Here is a 15,622-nt window from a genome sequence, read left to right as displayed (position 1 = left end):
ACCTTATTGTTGTCTTCATACAGCATGATGACGATCTGCGTCATGTAGTTGAGTTCAGTCACAGCACTCAAGTAGTCCATAGCCTGTTTCCACTGCTGGTCCCTCTCCTCCTGATCGACACACACACACACACACACACACACACACACACACACACACACACATATTAGCAGTCTAATACTACACAACTAGAGATATAAGTTATTACGAGGGCTGGTTAACATGTCTGAAAAATAATATCAAACTATTCAAATTTTTGATATAATATGTTCCTTATATGCAAAATGCATGAAAAATAAGGCCAGATAGGAGGATCACTGGGGCCTTGAGGGCTGCACAGGATATCAAATGGCTACAAATAACTTACTATTAATAACTGTACTAGTACATGAAGTTAATGATTCACGCACATCCATTTTCTAAATTTAAATAAAAGATGAACATAGTGAAACAGTTTGGGCCAAGCAGACACAGGGTCATTATAGCAGATCCATGCCCATATTTGTTAAAGGTAAAAACAGTGAAACAGTATCCAAATAAGCATGTCTGAATTTGGCCCACGTGCCACAGTTTGAATAGCCCTGTTATATCATAAAGAAATACGATGAATTTTCACCAATTCCTTCTCACTACGGTAAATACATTGTGCAGGACAAAAAAAAAATCACAGAAATGTTTTGGGCTTGTTGATAAAAACACTAATTAAAATGATTCCTCAGTGGGCTTTTGTAAGTGTATTTTTTTTTTTTTTTTTAATCGCACTCAAGTACACATCTGCTGATTGATTTACAAACTCCCCCTTTAAAAAGTTTAAAAGTGTTTCTATTCTGGAAAGTCTACAGTTGCAGATAGCGCAACAGTAAAATAGTTCTCCATCTAGTCCCACCATCAGAAGATACCCAAACAATAACCACCGCCACCCAGTGCGTACATCCAGCAGTCCTCCGTAGCGGAAGATGCTGAGCAGAGAGTGAACGTGGCTCTCGCTTGTGAAGTAGAGGCGTGTGCGGACGTGACGACCAGGAGACATGACACCCCGAGAATACCTGAACACCAGGGGACAGGAAATGACGGAAGAGCTTATCAGTTAACAAAGCACCAGTAATAAACCTCCAAAAACACATGCTGGATATACTGTGTTCGTGAAGCACATGAAAGCATGTTTGCGTGCTTCAGTGGCGGTCTGTATTCTCACAGGGGGTGCAGCTTGTTGACGGCCTCGTCCTCGTGGGTTCTCTGCAGGTCCAGCTGGATTTTCTTCATCAAAGGAACGCAGTAAGCCTGAGCGATGTCCAGTTTCTCTGCTTTGCTGATGCCATACTCCTGTTGAGAAAAAGAAAGAGCCATGAACACACACGTGTCACAGACACACACACTCAGCCTCACAGGGTGAACACAGATGTAAGTGACACATTCATGTAAGGAGAGCCGTGTATAAAACTCTGTGGCTTTTCTGTGACTTTCTCAAATTATGCTGCAACACTTCTAAAATTCACTTTTCTTTTTTTTTTCCCTTTTAGCCGATGACTGTTTCAGGGCTCATTCTGTTTTCATGGCCTACTTTTTCATGTGTTTTGACTCCCACCACCTTTTGTGAGGCAACATTATAGTTTTGACACGTATTTGGATCAAAGGGAAAATAATGGGCCTCACAGTGGTGGTAAAACCCACAACGAAAATGATCTGCAAAATGCCTTCTGGTACATTTCTCTAATCCGACCCATTTGTTAACATTTTTGGCTCCTCTAGATGATTGACATAATTTAACACTGTCACTTTTCCCATTTGGGAAACAAGGCTTATAGTAAATTCATGAAGAATTCTGTCTACAACTGTGACTGTACTAGACAGAGCTTGAGAAAAGAGATTAATGACATGGTTCTGCTTGGACCTGTGGTATAACTAAGTCGGCGAGGGCACGGGACAGTCGAAACAAATCCAGCGTGTCCTCCAGGCCGAGCGAGGCGTTGTGCTGCGAGTCGTATTTGATGCAGTCGTAGATGTCCGGGATCTTGCTGATGTCGTAGCGCCCGTTCTTCGTTCGGAAGTCTCTCTCCAGCTTGGACCAGCGCTGCAGCATCAGCTCCAACGTCTCGCTGTGGTAGAGCTGCAAGTCTGAGCAAAAGCACAGGATGAATAATCCCATCAGCTTCAGCACAGCCGGAACACGGATTATTGTGTCTGAAAATATACTACACGGAACATTTTCTGCATGTGTTTCATTCATACTGACAAAAGACGAGACTGCAGATTAATAGGAGGAAAACATTTTCACTTTTTTAATTGGTCTCCAAATGCAGGTGTTTTTTTTTTGTTGGTTTTTTTCCTTATGAAAACTTAAAACATGTATTTAGCACCGCAGGTTCACACTACCTGCTGACTTGGGGTCCTCCAGTCTCTTGCGGATCTGTGAGGTGAGGCTCTGGATGAGGGCGTACACCTTATCACAGGTTTTGACCGGATTCTCTATGACCTTCATGGAGTTCACTAGCGATGGACTCCCCGTCGAGGCCAACTGGGACACAATGGAAACACAAGGAACGAGATAACATGTTTTAAATAACACCAAGCCTAGGAGTGAAGTCGAGTCAGGACAAACTTATCTGCCAACACATGCAGGGGCAGCTTTTGCATGACAATATTTCCACATTTCTTTTGATAAGCAAAACATGTTCTGCAATAAAGGCTTATAAAGCACGTCCAACTGTTGAAAACATTGCATCATACATCTGATCAAACGAAGTCATTTGAAGGTTCATTTCATGACTCCATGTTTGACAAATACCTTCTGATAGTCGTCCTGTGTGAACTCCTGGTTCTTCTGCATGATCTCGTGCAGCCTGGCTTTCACCTTCTGCTGGCAGTCAGTCAGAGAGTCGCTGTCGCTGTCCAGCAGTCCGTTCATGTTGGCACTCTTCACCATCTGAACCAGAATCGGGGTCAGCTCCCCTTCTAGAGCCAGCAGACCCTGCAGAGAAACCACAAAACGTGAAGTGAAGTTATGATCAGATATCAGGAGCAAAGACAGAAAGAAGCATGTTTCCTGAAGTGAACTTGGGTTTTGGACCTCAAACCTTCCCCGTGTGTCAATTCTTCTTATAGTTGGGTTTGTTGGCTTTCAAATTGTTGGGTTTCTCTGTATAATATTGTAACGTCTTGCTGTAAGGACGTTAATGTGTTAAGTGCCATGAAATAACCTATGTTGTGATTTGACGCTATATAAATAAAGTTGAATTGAATTGAATAGTTGATGTCCTGCCTTTTAAAATATTAACTCACTTGAAATCAGTCATTTGGTCAAATTGCAAGTGTGTAAAATTTCTAAAATTACTTTTTGCATTTAGGAAAATTAGTCAAACTACGATTTATGTTCTTTTCTGCAGAGGTGAAATGAAAAGACTGAACAATTAATCACAACAAACATTTGTTTTGATTGAGCACTCATGATTGGTTTAAAGCCAACTTTCAAGTTACACAAGACAGGTTGTCAAGATGCATCTACAGCAAAACCTCACGTACAACACCATACACATACAGGATTTACTGCAATATGCAAACTTCTGTATGCAAAACATCTGACAGTAACACAACTTCCAGTGTGAGTATAAATTAAGACAGTGGCAAAGACAGCAAACATAGTATTGCTGATCTAAATCATATTGTCAAAAAAGTGGCAGAAGAAATTATACAGCATTTTATTGGAACTCATTTACAATATTTGTTTTTAATTCATCACCGAAATATATAGAACAAGTGGATCTGATGCATTCAAAGGGATATATACTGCTGTAGATGTTGCCCTCGAGATAAATAATAAGTTCTTGATTTTTTTAAACACAAAGTTTGGTCTTCCAGGTAGAGGGACAGACAGAGTTACCTTAGCAAAAGCAGCAGCCGTCATCTGCACCCTGCCTTCATCAGAGGCGTAGATCTTCAGGTCGTGGCGGTAAGTGCTGTGCAGGCGCAGCAGACCACAGCCGGGAAATCCAGCATAGTCACCTGAAGGATCGTACACAGAGTGGAGCACCGCAGTTAACTGGCCTGGTTACAGATATACTGTGTGTAATAACTTTTAAGAAGTGGCTGAGTCGGGGAGGTCGTTGAAAGAAAAGAGAAGGAAAAAAAAGACGCGTTGGCTGTACCCAAAAGGACCAAAGGATTTCCGTTAGGCACACAAGAGATACAGCACCTGAGCAGGCGCAACATCACTTCACTTTCAGTTCAAATACATTGTCCTCAAAATACTCTGTCAAATTTAGACATGGCTCATTTCATTTAAACAAGAACTTTAATAGTGTGTTTTAAGCTATTTTTTAAGCTCAAAATAAAATGAAGTGAAAGTGAAGTGAATAAATGTTGAGTAAACCCCAAAAGTGAATGAAGACAGCTCCCCTGCATTCGAAATCAAATTCTTTCGATTAACTATTTGGAGAGAGACAGTAAAAGTCTTTTAACATGCTTAATATACATCAATTAATGTCGTCGTAGAAAGTGGATGCACACTAACGCTACAGATCAAATCACACTGATGCTGCATGCATTTCTTTTTAGTGTCCAGCCGGGGAGCCTGATGTTATCCTGTAAACATGGGATGTTTTAGGGACTTATCCCTGATCTAAACTATAATCCAGGCAAAAATAGACTGGATTGTGTCAACCAAACAACATCTCAAGAACTCGTGAAAAAACAATGCAGTAGGATTAGTGTGAGATGATCGGCGTTAGGCTAGAACACCAAACCTGCAGTCACTTTGGCTGCATGTGTATGTACAGTATCAGCAAGTGACCGAAACATTGCTTGCTGTGGTCAATCACCTTGTCAACACATCAACAACGACACAAACAATCCACAGCAATCTGCATGTAGGACAAACAGGACTAGGTGACCGGGTGAAATTAACCAAAATCATGAGATGTGGAAAGATCAGAGCACATTAGTGGATGGAGAGCGTCAAACGCGCAGAATGAGATAGAAGTGGAAGAGCGGTGATATCCAGGAAACCCTTCTCTTACCAAAGTCAATAGGGGACTCACAGCCAAGGGACCGGCGATTACCGGCTAGTAGTTTACACAGTGCAACAACAGGTAAGAAGAGAAGAGCAGAGTTAATAGACAAAACTTGTGGTGAAGAAAGAGGAATGAAAAACAGTAGCTGGGATGAAGAAAAAACGCCTTCTTTTCATGAAAAAGAAGCAACAAAGGAAAGGTGTTGGATCTAATCGCTGCATCTACTTTCAGTTCTGCTGCAGGTTGTTTGTGCGTTTTGGGAGGTGTTTTGCATGCAATGATAAAAGAAACATTAAGGAAGAAAGGCTGAAAAAAAGGCACTGAATGAATGACACTGATGTATTGTTCAGTTAAAAGCTCTGCAGGAGATCACGTTGAGAGAAACCTTCATGTAACTAGCGAGTTTGTCTTCTTATTGTATTTGAGTCTGATCACGAAGGTTAGCGTAAAGCTGCTGTGTGTAGATCTTTTAAAACATGACACCACGCTACATTTTGAGTAGAGGAAACGTACAAATGCATTTCTGTCTCCTGCACAGCCAGCAATGCCCGGCATGGGCGTGGTTTTGTGCTCGGCTGCACTCGAGTCCACGTCCGACTGCTGCACTGCCGAGACTGTGAACAACATGTAGGAGCCTCTAGATAGCCGTGAGAGCAGGTTTTTCACCGTGGTTGTAGTTACTCTTTTAAACTGATAGCTTGAAATAAATACTGCAAAGACCAGGCAGCAGTCCTGTTAGTGTTAGATTTCCTCAATATCAGAACCTCAAATTTCCAGCCACAACATATTTAATCTGACGTTATCCATCGGTGTAAAGGTAGAACGTATGGTTGAGAGGATGTACTGGATCGCATTAGATTTCACGGGTGTAATTTATAAAATGGCCACAGATCAGACTTTCTATTTGTGTCCTTTGCCTCTTACTTCTGTCCTGCTACTGTTAATCTCCAGTCCAGCTGTCGCTCTGCATGTTTGTCTAATCTTTGACAATAAAAAGCAGCAACCATCTCAATGTCAAAGCCAGTGTTGACAATACAATCTTAACGCAAGGTCTTCCTTGCTGATTGTGATGCAGACCACATGGCCTTCATCCGCAGATAAGAGTTTTCAAACTTTAATCTGAGCACTGAGCAGGCACCTTTTTAAATGTGTCAATTGATTGTAACATCTATGAACAACAACTGAGGCAACAGAGAGCCTGGAAATCTGGCTTGTCAAGTCTAAAGTTCTCCTCCACCTCGACCTTCATTGAAACACTGTGTTCAGGCTACGCATTGTGGACACAGCATATGGGGCTGTTTTCAGAAACTAAAGAGGAGGGCTGGAAATAAACATGTGCAAAGAAAGGTGGGAGGACTGGCTGGACTGTACGATAATCAGTTGTCCTCTTGACGGTTAAGAAGAAATGGACGAAGAAATGCGCGGACATTTGTGAACATCTATGGCAGTGTAAGAATTGTGATGTGTAAACTTCACACAAAAAAGTCAGATCCATCAATTTCAGAGAAACCTGTAAATATATAGGATTTCAATAAATTGTTCACGCGAAAAGAAGCTGTTTTTTTTCACTGAAACGTTTTCTCAGAGGCAAAAAACGTGCATCAAACGTTGAAGATTTTAATTGACAGCAAAGTAAAAGTGGCAGGAATCCTTTGTAAGTGCATCTACAGGCAAAAGAGAGTGTGTGTGTGTGTGTGTGTGTGTGTGTGTGTGTGTGTGTGTGTGTGTGTGTGTGTGTGTGTGTGTGTGTGTGTGTGCGTGCGTGCGTGCGTGTGTGTCTGATTGGTACCTTGACCTCCAGGGTACATGCAGCGGAAGGCCCTGCCCAGCTCCTCAGCCTGAACGCGGCCTGCAGGCGTCAGCTCTCCGCCCCACTTCAGCACCAGCAGCAGAGACGGACCGTCCTTCTTGTAGTCTGGAAAAACAGCAGCACCAAGTCCCCCGTTACCATTGTCTTACATATCAATAGTATCTTAACAAAAACTTCAATCTCACGCTGTTGTAATTATTTAATTAATTACCAAGCTTTTCTGAAGGAAGCTGTCAAGGACAGATTTTTAGTTGCCTGTTAGTTTGTTAACTGCAGTGTTTATGGGTCACGGAAATTCTTCAATCTGACAAAAAAAGATTAAAAAGTCAAACCCCATCTGTCTTCCTTCATTTCTTGTCCATCTTGACACTGTCCTCTCTAACAAAGGTAAAGGTGAAAATGTCCCAAGAACACAATATTTTCTGATTCACTGGTGACTGCAGATTTATTTCTGGAAGGTTTTGCTTCTTTTTTTTTTTTCTTAAAGTTTCACTCTGCTACTTCACGTGGACTTGGAAGACGACCCAACAGCAGATTATTTACCCGAAATCCAATCCGGCCCCTTCACACACTCTCACTACGTTTATATGTTCACGTGGACGGTCCACCACATTAAGTGTCACTGCAAACCAACTGTTCTTAAGTGGGAATGGATTATAAAGCGCTCCAACACCGAGTCTGCATCGATGCAGGCTAACAAGTCCCAGTCCCAGAGAAGCTCAGCGTTTTAGATTCCAGGATGAAATGCCACATATCTGGAAATGTGAGCTCTGTGCATTTATTTCCACAAAAGTAAGATGCCTCGCATACAGAAACTGACAGAATTAAAGGTTGTGTTGTACTTTAGAACAAACATGCTGTTGTGTACCTGAGAAAATGGTGAATGAGTTTATTGTATTTTTTTGGCTTGATTGTCTGTTTTGTACAATTTTTTTGTACTGTGAAAAAGAAAAAAAAAAAAACAGTCTAATCATATTAAATATGGCAAACAAAAACATTTTCAACAAAAACAGAAATGAGGCCAAAGAGCTGTGGAGGTGAGTTTTCTTTAGTTCAGTTAATAATTTTGCTTTCGCAAGCTTATGTCATGAAGTTAATGAGTGTGTCATTGCCCATGTACTGACATCTTTATAAGTGCAAAAATAATTTTTCGATAAACATTTATTTCATTACAATATATTTCTTTATTATACTCGGTGAGCAAATTTCCTGTTTCTGTCAGAGAAAGGCGAGGTCGTCCAAAAGCTTGCCGGTGAATTTATACCCTCCCTGAAGAGATCATCCACGGCTGCGAGAGTGACTGCACACAGAGTTACACTCCCTGGAGGAGTAGGATATTGAAGGGGCTGGGTTGGAATCAGGCCGATGATTACATGAGCAGCATCTCAATCCGTGAGGATGGACGGTAGCCTCTCTTTGTGATGTAAATTTAAAACACCAGGGTTGTTTCCCAAAAGATTCATGTCTCCTTCTGCTTGTTTGTTTGAAGTTTTCCTTCTTTTTTTCTTATTTTTCTTTGCAGGCTGTCACTTCATATTACAGCACACTCTTCATACTTAGATGTTATGATTCAAAATGTAATGAGATCTAAATGAATAACACTATTTCAAACTTGCAGTAACCTTTCATGTTTTGTGTCATATGTTCACATTGAACTTGTCTTTGTGACCCGGTTCACACAACAAACACACCCACAGCTTAAACAGAGCTGCTGCAAATAAACACACTGATTCTTTGTGTGTGTGTGTGTGTGTGTGTGTGTGTGTGTGTGTGTGTGTGTGTGTGTGTGTGTGTGTGTGTGTGTGTGTGTGTGTGTGTGTGTGTGTACCTTCTTCTTCACTGGAGGCTTTGGGTTGGCCGTTACGCAGGTAAGTTAGCTGGACTTTCCTGTTGATACCTGAGAAATGACCATACCTGGTGGGGAAGAACACACGCACGCACACACGCACGCGCAAGCACACACACACACACACACACACACACACACACACACACACACACACACACGTGCACACATACAAGCACGCACACGTCAAGCAGACACAACAAAGTTTGATATGCACACATCCAGACTAACAGAGTTTATCCCGTCTTCAAGAATTTAGTTTGAACGTTTAACACCAAACACACACCTGACTCCATGTTCATTACGTCACAAGCTTACAAGAAGAAATGAACAAGGCACCAACTCGTTCAACTCTGACACGATAATCATACACACATCTAAGTGGCAGTATTAGCAGTTGGTTTAATGATAATTGAGTCACTCTGCAAGAATTTTGGAGTTACACATTTCAAGATCATTGGCTCCAATGGAACTCCAGGTATGGTTTTAGTGTGTAATTGTGTACGTGTGTGTGAGCACAAGTGAGAAAGATAAAACAAACACATATCAGGTGCTTCCACTTGCCCGGCCAGCTAAGCTGTATTAACTATTTGGCACATCCTGCAGACTAATAACCGCATAGTGTTCTCTAATAGGACAGGCAGCTGAGCAGACGCCTCAAAGAACCTCATCATGATGTCACCCCGAACCGGGATAAATAACTGAGGCCAAGAGCCAGAGAATTGGAGCAGGTGTGAGAAGCCCACATATAAAAATCTAACAAGCGGGGCTCAGTGGATTAGGATCTAAATAGGTCTAAAGACGCCGACAAGGAATGAGGAGGGGAAAGCAGTCAGAGTTGCAGGAAATTAAACTCAGAGCTGTAGATGCAGAAATGTGTTCCAGGGATATCATGGTTGTGTGCCAGCTGTTGGTGTGGTAAACAAGCTGGAAATAGAGCAACAAACTACGTATCTTTCACTGTACTGGATTACTTTTACTCAGCTTTCCTCCATGGTTCATATTTTAGTAAATCCATTCTCTTCAATTCACTTCAGATGTTTTTCTCCTGTACATTCCCTGTAAATGTAATTAACTTCTAAATCTAACTTCTAAATGATTTTATTAAATGTGCTCCAAGCCTGTACAAAGAGCAGCACCAGCAAATGACTAAAATGAGCGTCAATGCAGATGACCGGCAGGAGGGAGGAAGACATCCGGAGATGTAGTGTCCAGCTGATATGTGGTGAAGACCGCATGCACACAAAATGTCACAGCACACACTATCACACAGACACAGAGAAACACAGTGAAATCATCAAATACATTTGACTGTGTATTTGTCTAGTGTTAATGACTAAAAATGAAGTGATTTCAATGGAAATGATACCGACGGTGTACAAAACATGAGGAATAACTTCCATATTAACTTAAATGTCTAATCTTACACAAGCCATGACTGAACCATCTTCTCTAAACTCTTTACACCCCTTCAGCTACAATTCAAATTGGTAGAATCCCAGTTTTTACTTTGATTTACCTGGTGGGTCCATGTCATTCCTGATATTTTGTACATACAGTTCAGGTTGACTAAAAGAAAGGAGGGTGGTGAAACCTCATCCTTTAAAGTGAGAAGGGACAGGGTGCGTACTGAGTGTCATTCAAGCTGGATTCCCTTTGGGAGAGAAACAAGGAAGGATGGGTGGGCAGGAGAAAAGAGGGATAGAGGAGGGAAGAAAAGACAAAGCAGTTAAAGACAGGACAAGAGGGAAGGGAGCGTTTTCATGGTGAAAATGTGTGTGGTTGTGAGTACGAGGGAGATGACTGGACCCTGGCGAGGTGTTGAAAGATGAAACTAATTTTGCGTCGCGAATCGCAGATGCTGCAGAATCTGCTGATGAATGATGATGATGGCAGGAAACAGGAAGGTGATGACCGATGCTGTGTGGGTTTTTGTTTGTGCATTCGATGTGCAATGTCACTCACATTTCCAGGACAGTCTTGAGTTGCTCCAGTTTGGATTTCTTCTCCTCGATCTCACAGTCGTTATGCTGGACCAGTTCAACCAGCAGCAGGCGAGCGATATCCAGCACTTCCTGGAAACACGGAGGGCTACATTTTAAGATCAAAAGTGCATGGCACAATTGCATTTAGTGTGTGTCCAGATCCACTTTTGCTTGTTTAACGGGGGATGCAGATGCAGGTGCATGGCTCAAAGGGGTTGTACTTGGTCTCATTGGCGTATTTTTGGTGTAATATGATATAAACCAATCAGAATGTCACGTCCCATTCCATTAGTGCACTTGCACCTTAGCAGAATGCTACTTTAATGGCGACTTTGCCAACTAGTTGGAAGAGCGCTTCTCTGCAGTAGAAACAGATCTTCACATGTGCAGATAGAGCACATTTATTTTCCACATTAATAATCTGTAACATTGTAATCATTATTTTTGTATAAACTTTCGCACATTTGCATGTCCCTGGGTGTCAAACAAGCAGAGTGTGCATGCATTGTGCACCTACGTAGGTCCAGTGGGTGCATATCACTGTTTTAATAAGGCTCTGTCAACATCACAGGAAGATACTGCCCCACTGGCTAAAGAACAGGTTTCAGTTGTTCATTTGCTTTCTGCTCCCTCAAGATGGAAATTGATCTACAATGCACCTAACCACACCTCATTTTAAGACCAACACGCCCACGGGTGCTCAGATGAGCGCAAGTACATGTGCTGTTTGAACAACACTGCTGCTGATGATGGGAAAATGAAAACTGCCTCCATTCAAAACTGGCAAAGACACCTGCGTTGCCATTGACGCTGCCTTGCAGCGAGTGTCGGATAACTTTGATTTAGTTCTTATCTTTACATTTTCTATATTCTGTGTTTAAATTATCCAGAGTAAACGTACAGTTTGCAAATGTCCTGACTGAACATCACAGACTTGTAGGACTTCAGAGAACAACAAGTGCTGGCAGTGAAGACGACAGCTTCAAACATGTTTTCATAAAAACCTGATAGAGTGACAGGATGAATGCAGTGTGTGTGAGAGGATTTAGACAGCAGAGTATAAATATTTAGACAGCAAAACAATAATGGTGTGTGATCCATAATAATTAAAAAAAGCTTAATACATGGGAACATTTCTGCTTCCTGCCTAAAACAACCCTTCATTATTGTTAAAAAGGATTCTGTTATAATCTGCAGGAAAAACAAACATAAACATGAAGACGGGGAGTGAGCGTGAGAAGAAGGAGGTTAGACTCAGTCTCACTCACCTGCAGCTGCTTGGGCTTTTTCAGCTTTAGCTTTCCTGTCTTGTAGCCGCCGTACTTCTCAAACAATTCAAAGAATCTGCTCAAAATAAACAGAGCAACACAGCATGATCAGGAAACAGTTACAGTGAGTGAGGGAAATAGCTTTCAAATGAAAAGCATGGCGACATGTTGAAGTACTTCTGATTGTATGCCATTAAAATGTAAGTGAGCATCAATACAGGAGGGCAGCTTATAGAGAAATGTAAATGTATAAAACATTTGTACTATTGTTTGTTTTCTGTGATAAGATTGACTAAACACAAGCTGTTGTAAATAGAAAGCAGGGTGGGTGGGTACATTGAAGTCCTTTAGTATTTCAATTGTGAGAACTTCAGTCTGTGGAAAATAACTTTGCCTTCGTCTGAATGTCTTTAACATCCTGTTTCTGACTCAGTATTATGTATGATGAGGTAAATTATAGACAACTGTTTGACAACAAACTGAATATTTAGTTGAATTGTTGTGTTAATAGGAGACACATCTCAAGGTCGAATCCAAGAGACTTACAGAGGATGTCGGACCTCCATTTTCATCTTTTGCTTCGGTGTGCGATCTCCATGTCGGATGATGGCAATAACACAGCGCAGCTCCATCCTGAGGAAATTAGAGGAAGTGACAGGACAAGATTAAAATGCGGCAAAAATGTTATTTGACCGTCACACACTAGAAAACCTGCACTGAGAGCTGAACCAGCACTGCTCATCATCGAGTGTCACTGACACCACCAGGACAGATGAGACTTCAGACTGCACGGAGACTGAGTCTGGGAGGAGGTCAGTGGCACAATGATCCCGAGTTACACCGTGTCAATGTGTGACGCTGTTTTACCGTGACTTTATTTGTCGCAGGATTTTTTTCTGTAATGAGTGTCCTTTTAAAAATCTGCGTTAAAAACAGATGTGTTTATTAAATTATTATTTAGTAATTGTTGTTTAGTAAATAAATCACACGTTGTACATTTTACCATTAAACAGCATTGTGTTATGATTTTCCTTGCAACATTTGGGTCAAAACTATTTCCTGATTATCAGTTTGTTATAAAGAAACATTGAAGACCTCATTTGATTATTCTCTTAAAATCAATAACCCTCTGATTTTGAAGACAGCGTTTACAAAGATATGCAGCACGGTACCAAGTCAAATCATCTGCACGATAATCTCCTCGCCAACATATTTCACAGGTTGTCTCGGTACGCTGAACTCAATCAGGCTACATTTAGTTTTTTAGTACGTACATGGTTCCAGAGGTTGTCGGGACGATGGGGATGTCTTCAGCTTCCATGGGGATGGACCACGGGATGTGGAACTGGGGGGCTAACTCCCTCATCACCATGTTCCTGGGGAGGCAGAGAAAAGCAATAACACGCGTAAAAAAAGTGCACTGGCACATTTAAATAAATATCACGGAAGAAAAAGGCCAAATACAAAGTGAATGTAAACGTGTCGTTCATTCCAGAAGGTCCTCCTTGTGCCAGTTGTATTTCAGCATTTTGATTCAATGTTTAACATTGTTATAGAGCAACCAAAAAATATTTCTGTTGAATTTCTGCTTGCTCATTTCTGTTTTGCTCCATGAAAAAATTCAGTTGAGCCGCTGAGAGGGCTTTGCAACCTGAACGCTGGCGTCCGTCACTACATTTCCTCTTACAGTGTCAATGTGTAAAACACGACTCCCAAAGCTGTCCACAGCTCTGGATTAATTAAAATATGACAGCTTGAAGGCAATATTTACTTTAAAGCTACAGAGAGAGAATGCTATCAATGGCCAGAGATGTCTGGTAGCATTGGAAAAAAAAAAGAAGAAAAAAGGAGGACAACTAAAGAGCAGTTCTTGGAAGACATGAGAATGTTTGTCACAAATCTGAGCCTTTTACATTCACAGATATTTGTGTTTCCTGCTTTGGATTGGCTGTTACCTTCATTATATTTCCTACAAACTGCATCTGTTCATGTCTTTTCTGTTCTTGCTGTCTCAAATTGAATTTCTGCCTCAGTAAAGTTACAGTTGAGTGTAAAGTAATGTCACCTACCCGAGGACTTTGGCACAGTCGTCGTAGTATTTCATGGAGTTTTTAACGAAGCTGAATCCGTTCACGTCACAGACGAAGGAATGGCCGTTAGCTCTGAGCAGGTCGAACCCACATACTGTTTGCTAAAAATCACACACAAAAGAGAGTTAACGTAAACTGAATCACTGCATTAAAACTGTTATTATATGCCGTGCTGAGCAAAAAACACACTAAAACACAACTTCAAAGATTAAACCAGGATTATTTTAAAAAAAAATTGCATTTTAATTTCATATTTCTTGATAGAGAACATTTTCCATTTGGCTCATCATTTTTATCTCATAAACAACTTGCCTTTGGAAAAACTGTATAATACCCAAAATAGTCATATTTAGCTGCACTTACAACATATAGGAGTAATGAGTAATTGATTTTTTTTTTTTTGTGCTTCATGTTTCAGTTATGTTCATTTATTTGTTGAGTGTCCAGTGTTTTATTCATTTATCCATAACGAACTGAAGGTGTTAATGGAACCGGCTCCTGTTTGTTTCCTGTTTTGTTGATGAGTGTGATGTGAGTAATTTTCATGGTAATAGGTTTCAGGAGAAAAACTGCTTCTAGCCGCTTCCATTCAACAACTACATTTGTGTGAGAACATGAGTTACATTTCAGACTCTAGTTTGTGTCCACATTTGGAGGCTCCACAACTGTTTGTGTTTAACAGTAACTAGCTTCAAGGTATTTTCTACCTTATATAAAATGCTGACAGCACAAGGTCTTCCTGTTTTGTCCAGCTAAACACAAGCTGATGCAACATTAAGTTCGCCACAAATGAGTTACAGCACAGAAAGAAGGTCAGTAGAGGTTTTTTTTTGACAAATTGCATTTTCATTGTTTTCTTGCATGCTTAAGTGATTCCAGTTTACCTTGAAGGCCAGGCAGACCTTACGGGCCACCAGCTTCTCCATGGCGGTCAGCATGACGGGGTAACGGATCTCCTTCCCCTCACTGTCCCTCTCTACCTTCCCATCCAGCGCTGGAGACTTCCTGGCCTCAGCATGGGCATAGTCTGGGCCCACCGTGTAAACCTGAGATGTCCAGAATCCAACACAGGAAAACATCTCAGAGCAGATGATACTGAAACTACAGGATTCACCAGTATGAGTCACTGCAGCCACAAAAGCCAAGTCGACATCCACAGTACCTTCACGTCGGTACCATCTGTTGGCATGAACTCCTCATAGATGTAGGATCCAGTCTTTCGTACGCTGCTTTCTGGAGAGTACACGCTGCTACGACTTCCGATCTACAGCATAGAGACAGATTAATTAACAGCACACAGGCATTTAGGTTGTTTGACCTCAACAGCCAACCTTTACAACATATATTCAGTTTCCTGATAGTACTTCAGATCACTGATATTACACCATACTTTTTGACCATCCCATAACCCTGCAGTACCTCTACAACCCGTCAGTGAGTAACCCTTTGTAAGTGACTGAATAATGCAAAAATACAAAAAAACTAAAGTGGAACACATCATATCACCATATAATTCACCTTCATGTAGGGACAGTAAATCTTTAACATATCAAGCGCGTTAATTATCATAATTTGAAAGTTTAGATGATCTTCCTCGTTTGAAGGATCTCTGAATGA

General features: G+C 41.2%; 1 protein-coding gene across 4 annotated transcripts in view; it reads right to left on the bottom strand.

Moving 5' to 3' along the window:
• ppip5k1b (diphosphoinositol pentakisphosphate kinase 1b) overlaps nucleotides 1-15,622 on the bottom strand; it is a 48,319-nt gene that overhangs the window by 20,031 nt on the left and 12,666 nt on the right. For 3 of the 4 annotated variants that reach the window (XM_069162385.1, XM_069162386.1, XM_069162388.1), the window contains exons 7-22: nucleotides 15,168-15,269; nucleotides 14,890-15,051; nucleotides 13,985-14,106; nucleotides 13,190-13,291; nucleotides 12,462-12,548; nucleotides 11,916-11,991; nucleotides 10,628-10,737; nucleotides 8,645-8,730; nucleotides 6,796-6,921; nucleotides 3,878-3,999; nucleotides 2,786-2,968; nucleotides 2,374-2,515; nucleotides 1,892-2,115; nucleotides 1,196-1,323; nucleotides 932-1,046; nucleotides 3-110 (exon numbers count right to left, since the gene is read on the bottom strand). In XM_069162385.1, the coding sequence (XP_069018486.1) occupies nucleotides 3-110; nucleotides 932-1,046; nucleotides 1,196-1,323; nucleotides 1,892-2,115; nucleotides 2,374-2,515; nucleotides 2,786-2,968; nucleotides 3,878-3,999; nucleotides 6,796-6,921; nucleotides 8,645-8,730; nucleotides 10,628-10,737; nucleotides 11,916-11,991; nucleotides 12,462-12,548; nucleotides 13,190-13,291; nucleotides 13,985-14,106; nucleotides 14,890-15,051; nucleotides 15,168-15,269 (1,995 nt within the window). Of the gene's footprint in view, nucleotides 1-2; nucleotides 111-931; nucleotides 1,047-1,195; nucleotides 1,324-1,891; nucleotides 2,116-2,373; nucleotides 2,516-2,785; nucleotides 2,969-3,877; nucleotides 4,000-5,012; nucleotides 5,058-6,795; nucleotides 6,922-8,644; nucleotides 8,731-10,292; nucleotides 10,317-10,627; nucleotides 10,738-11,915; nucleotides 11,992-12,461; nucleotides 12,549-13,189; nucleotides 13,292-13,984; nucleotides 14,107-14,889; nucleotides 15,052-15,167; nucleotides 15,270-15,622 lie in introns of all 4 variants that reach the window. The other variant, XM_069162384.1, reaches the window with a different exon arrangement.

Source organism: Embiotoca jacksoni, unplaced genomic scaffold (genome assembly GCF_022577435.1).
Source record: "Embiotoca jacksoni isolate LCO1_2020_lvr unplaced genomic scaffold, fEmbJac1.0.p SCAF_3, whole genome shotgun sequence".
NCBI lineage: Eukaryota > Metazoa > Chordata > Actinopteri > Embiotocidae > Embiotoca > Embiotoca jacksoni.
The sequence above is the reverse complement of the archived record's forward strand: the minus strand, read 5'-3'. Positions and strand labels throughout refer to the sequence as shown.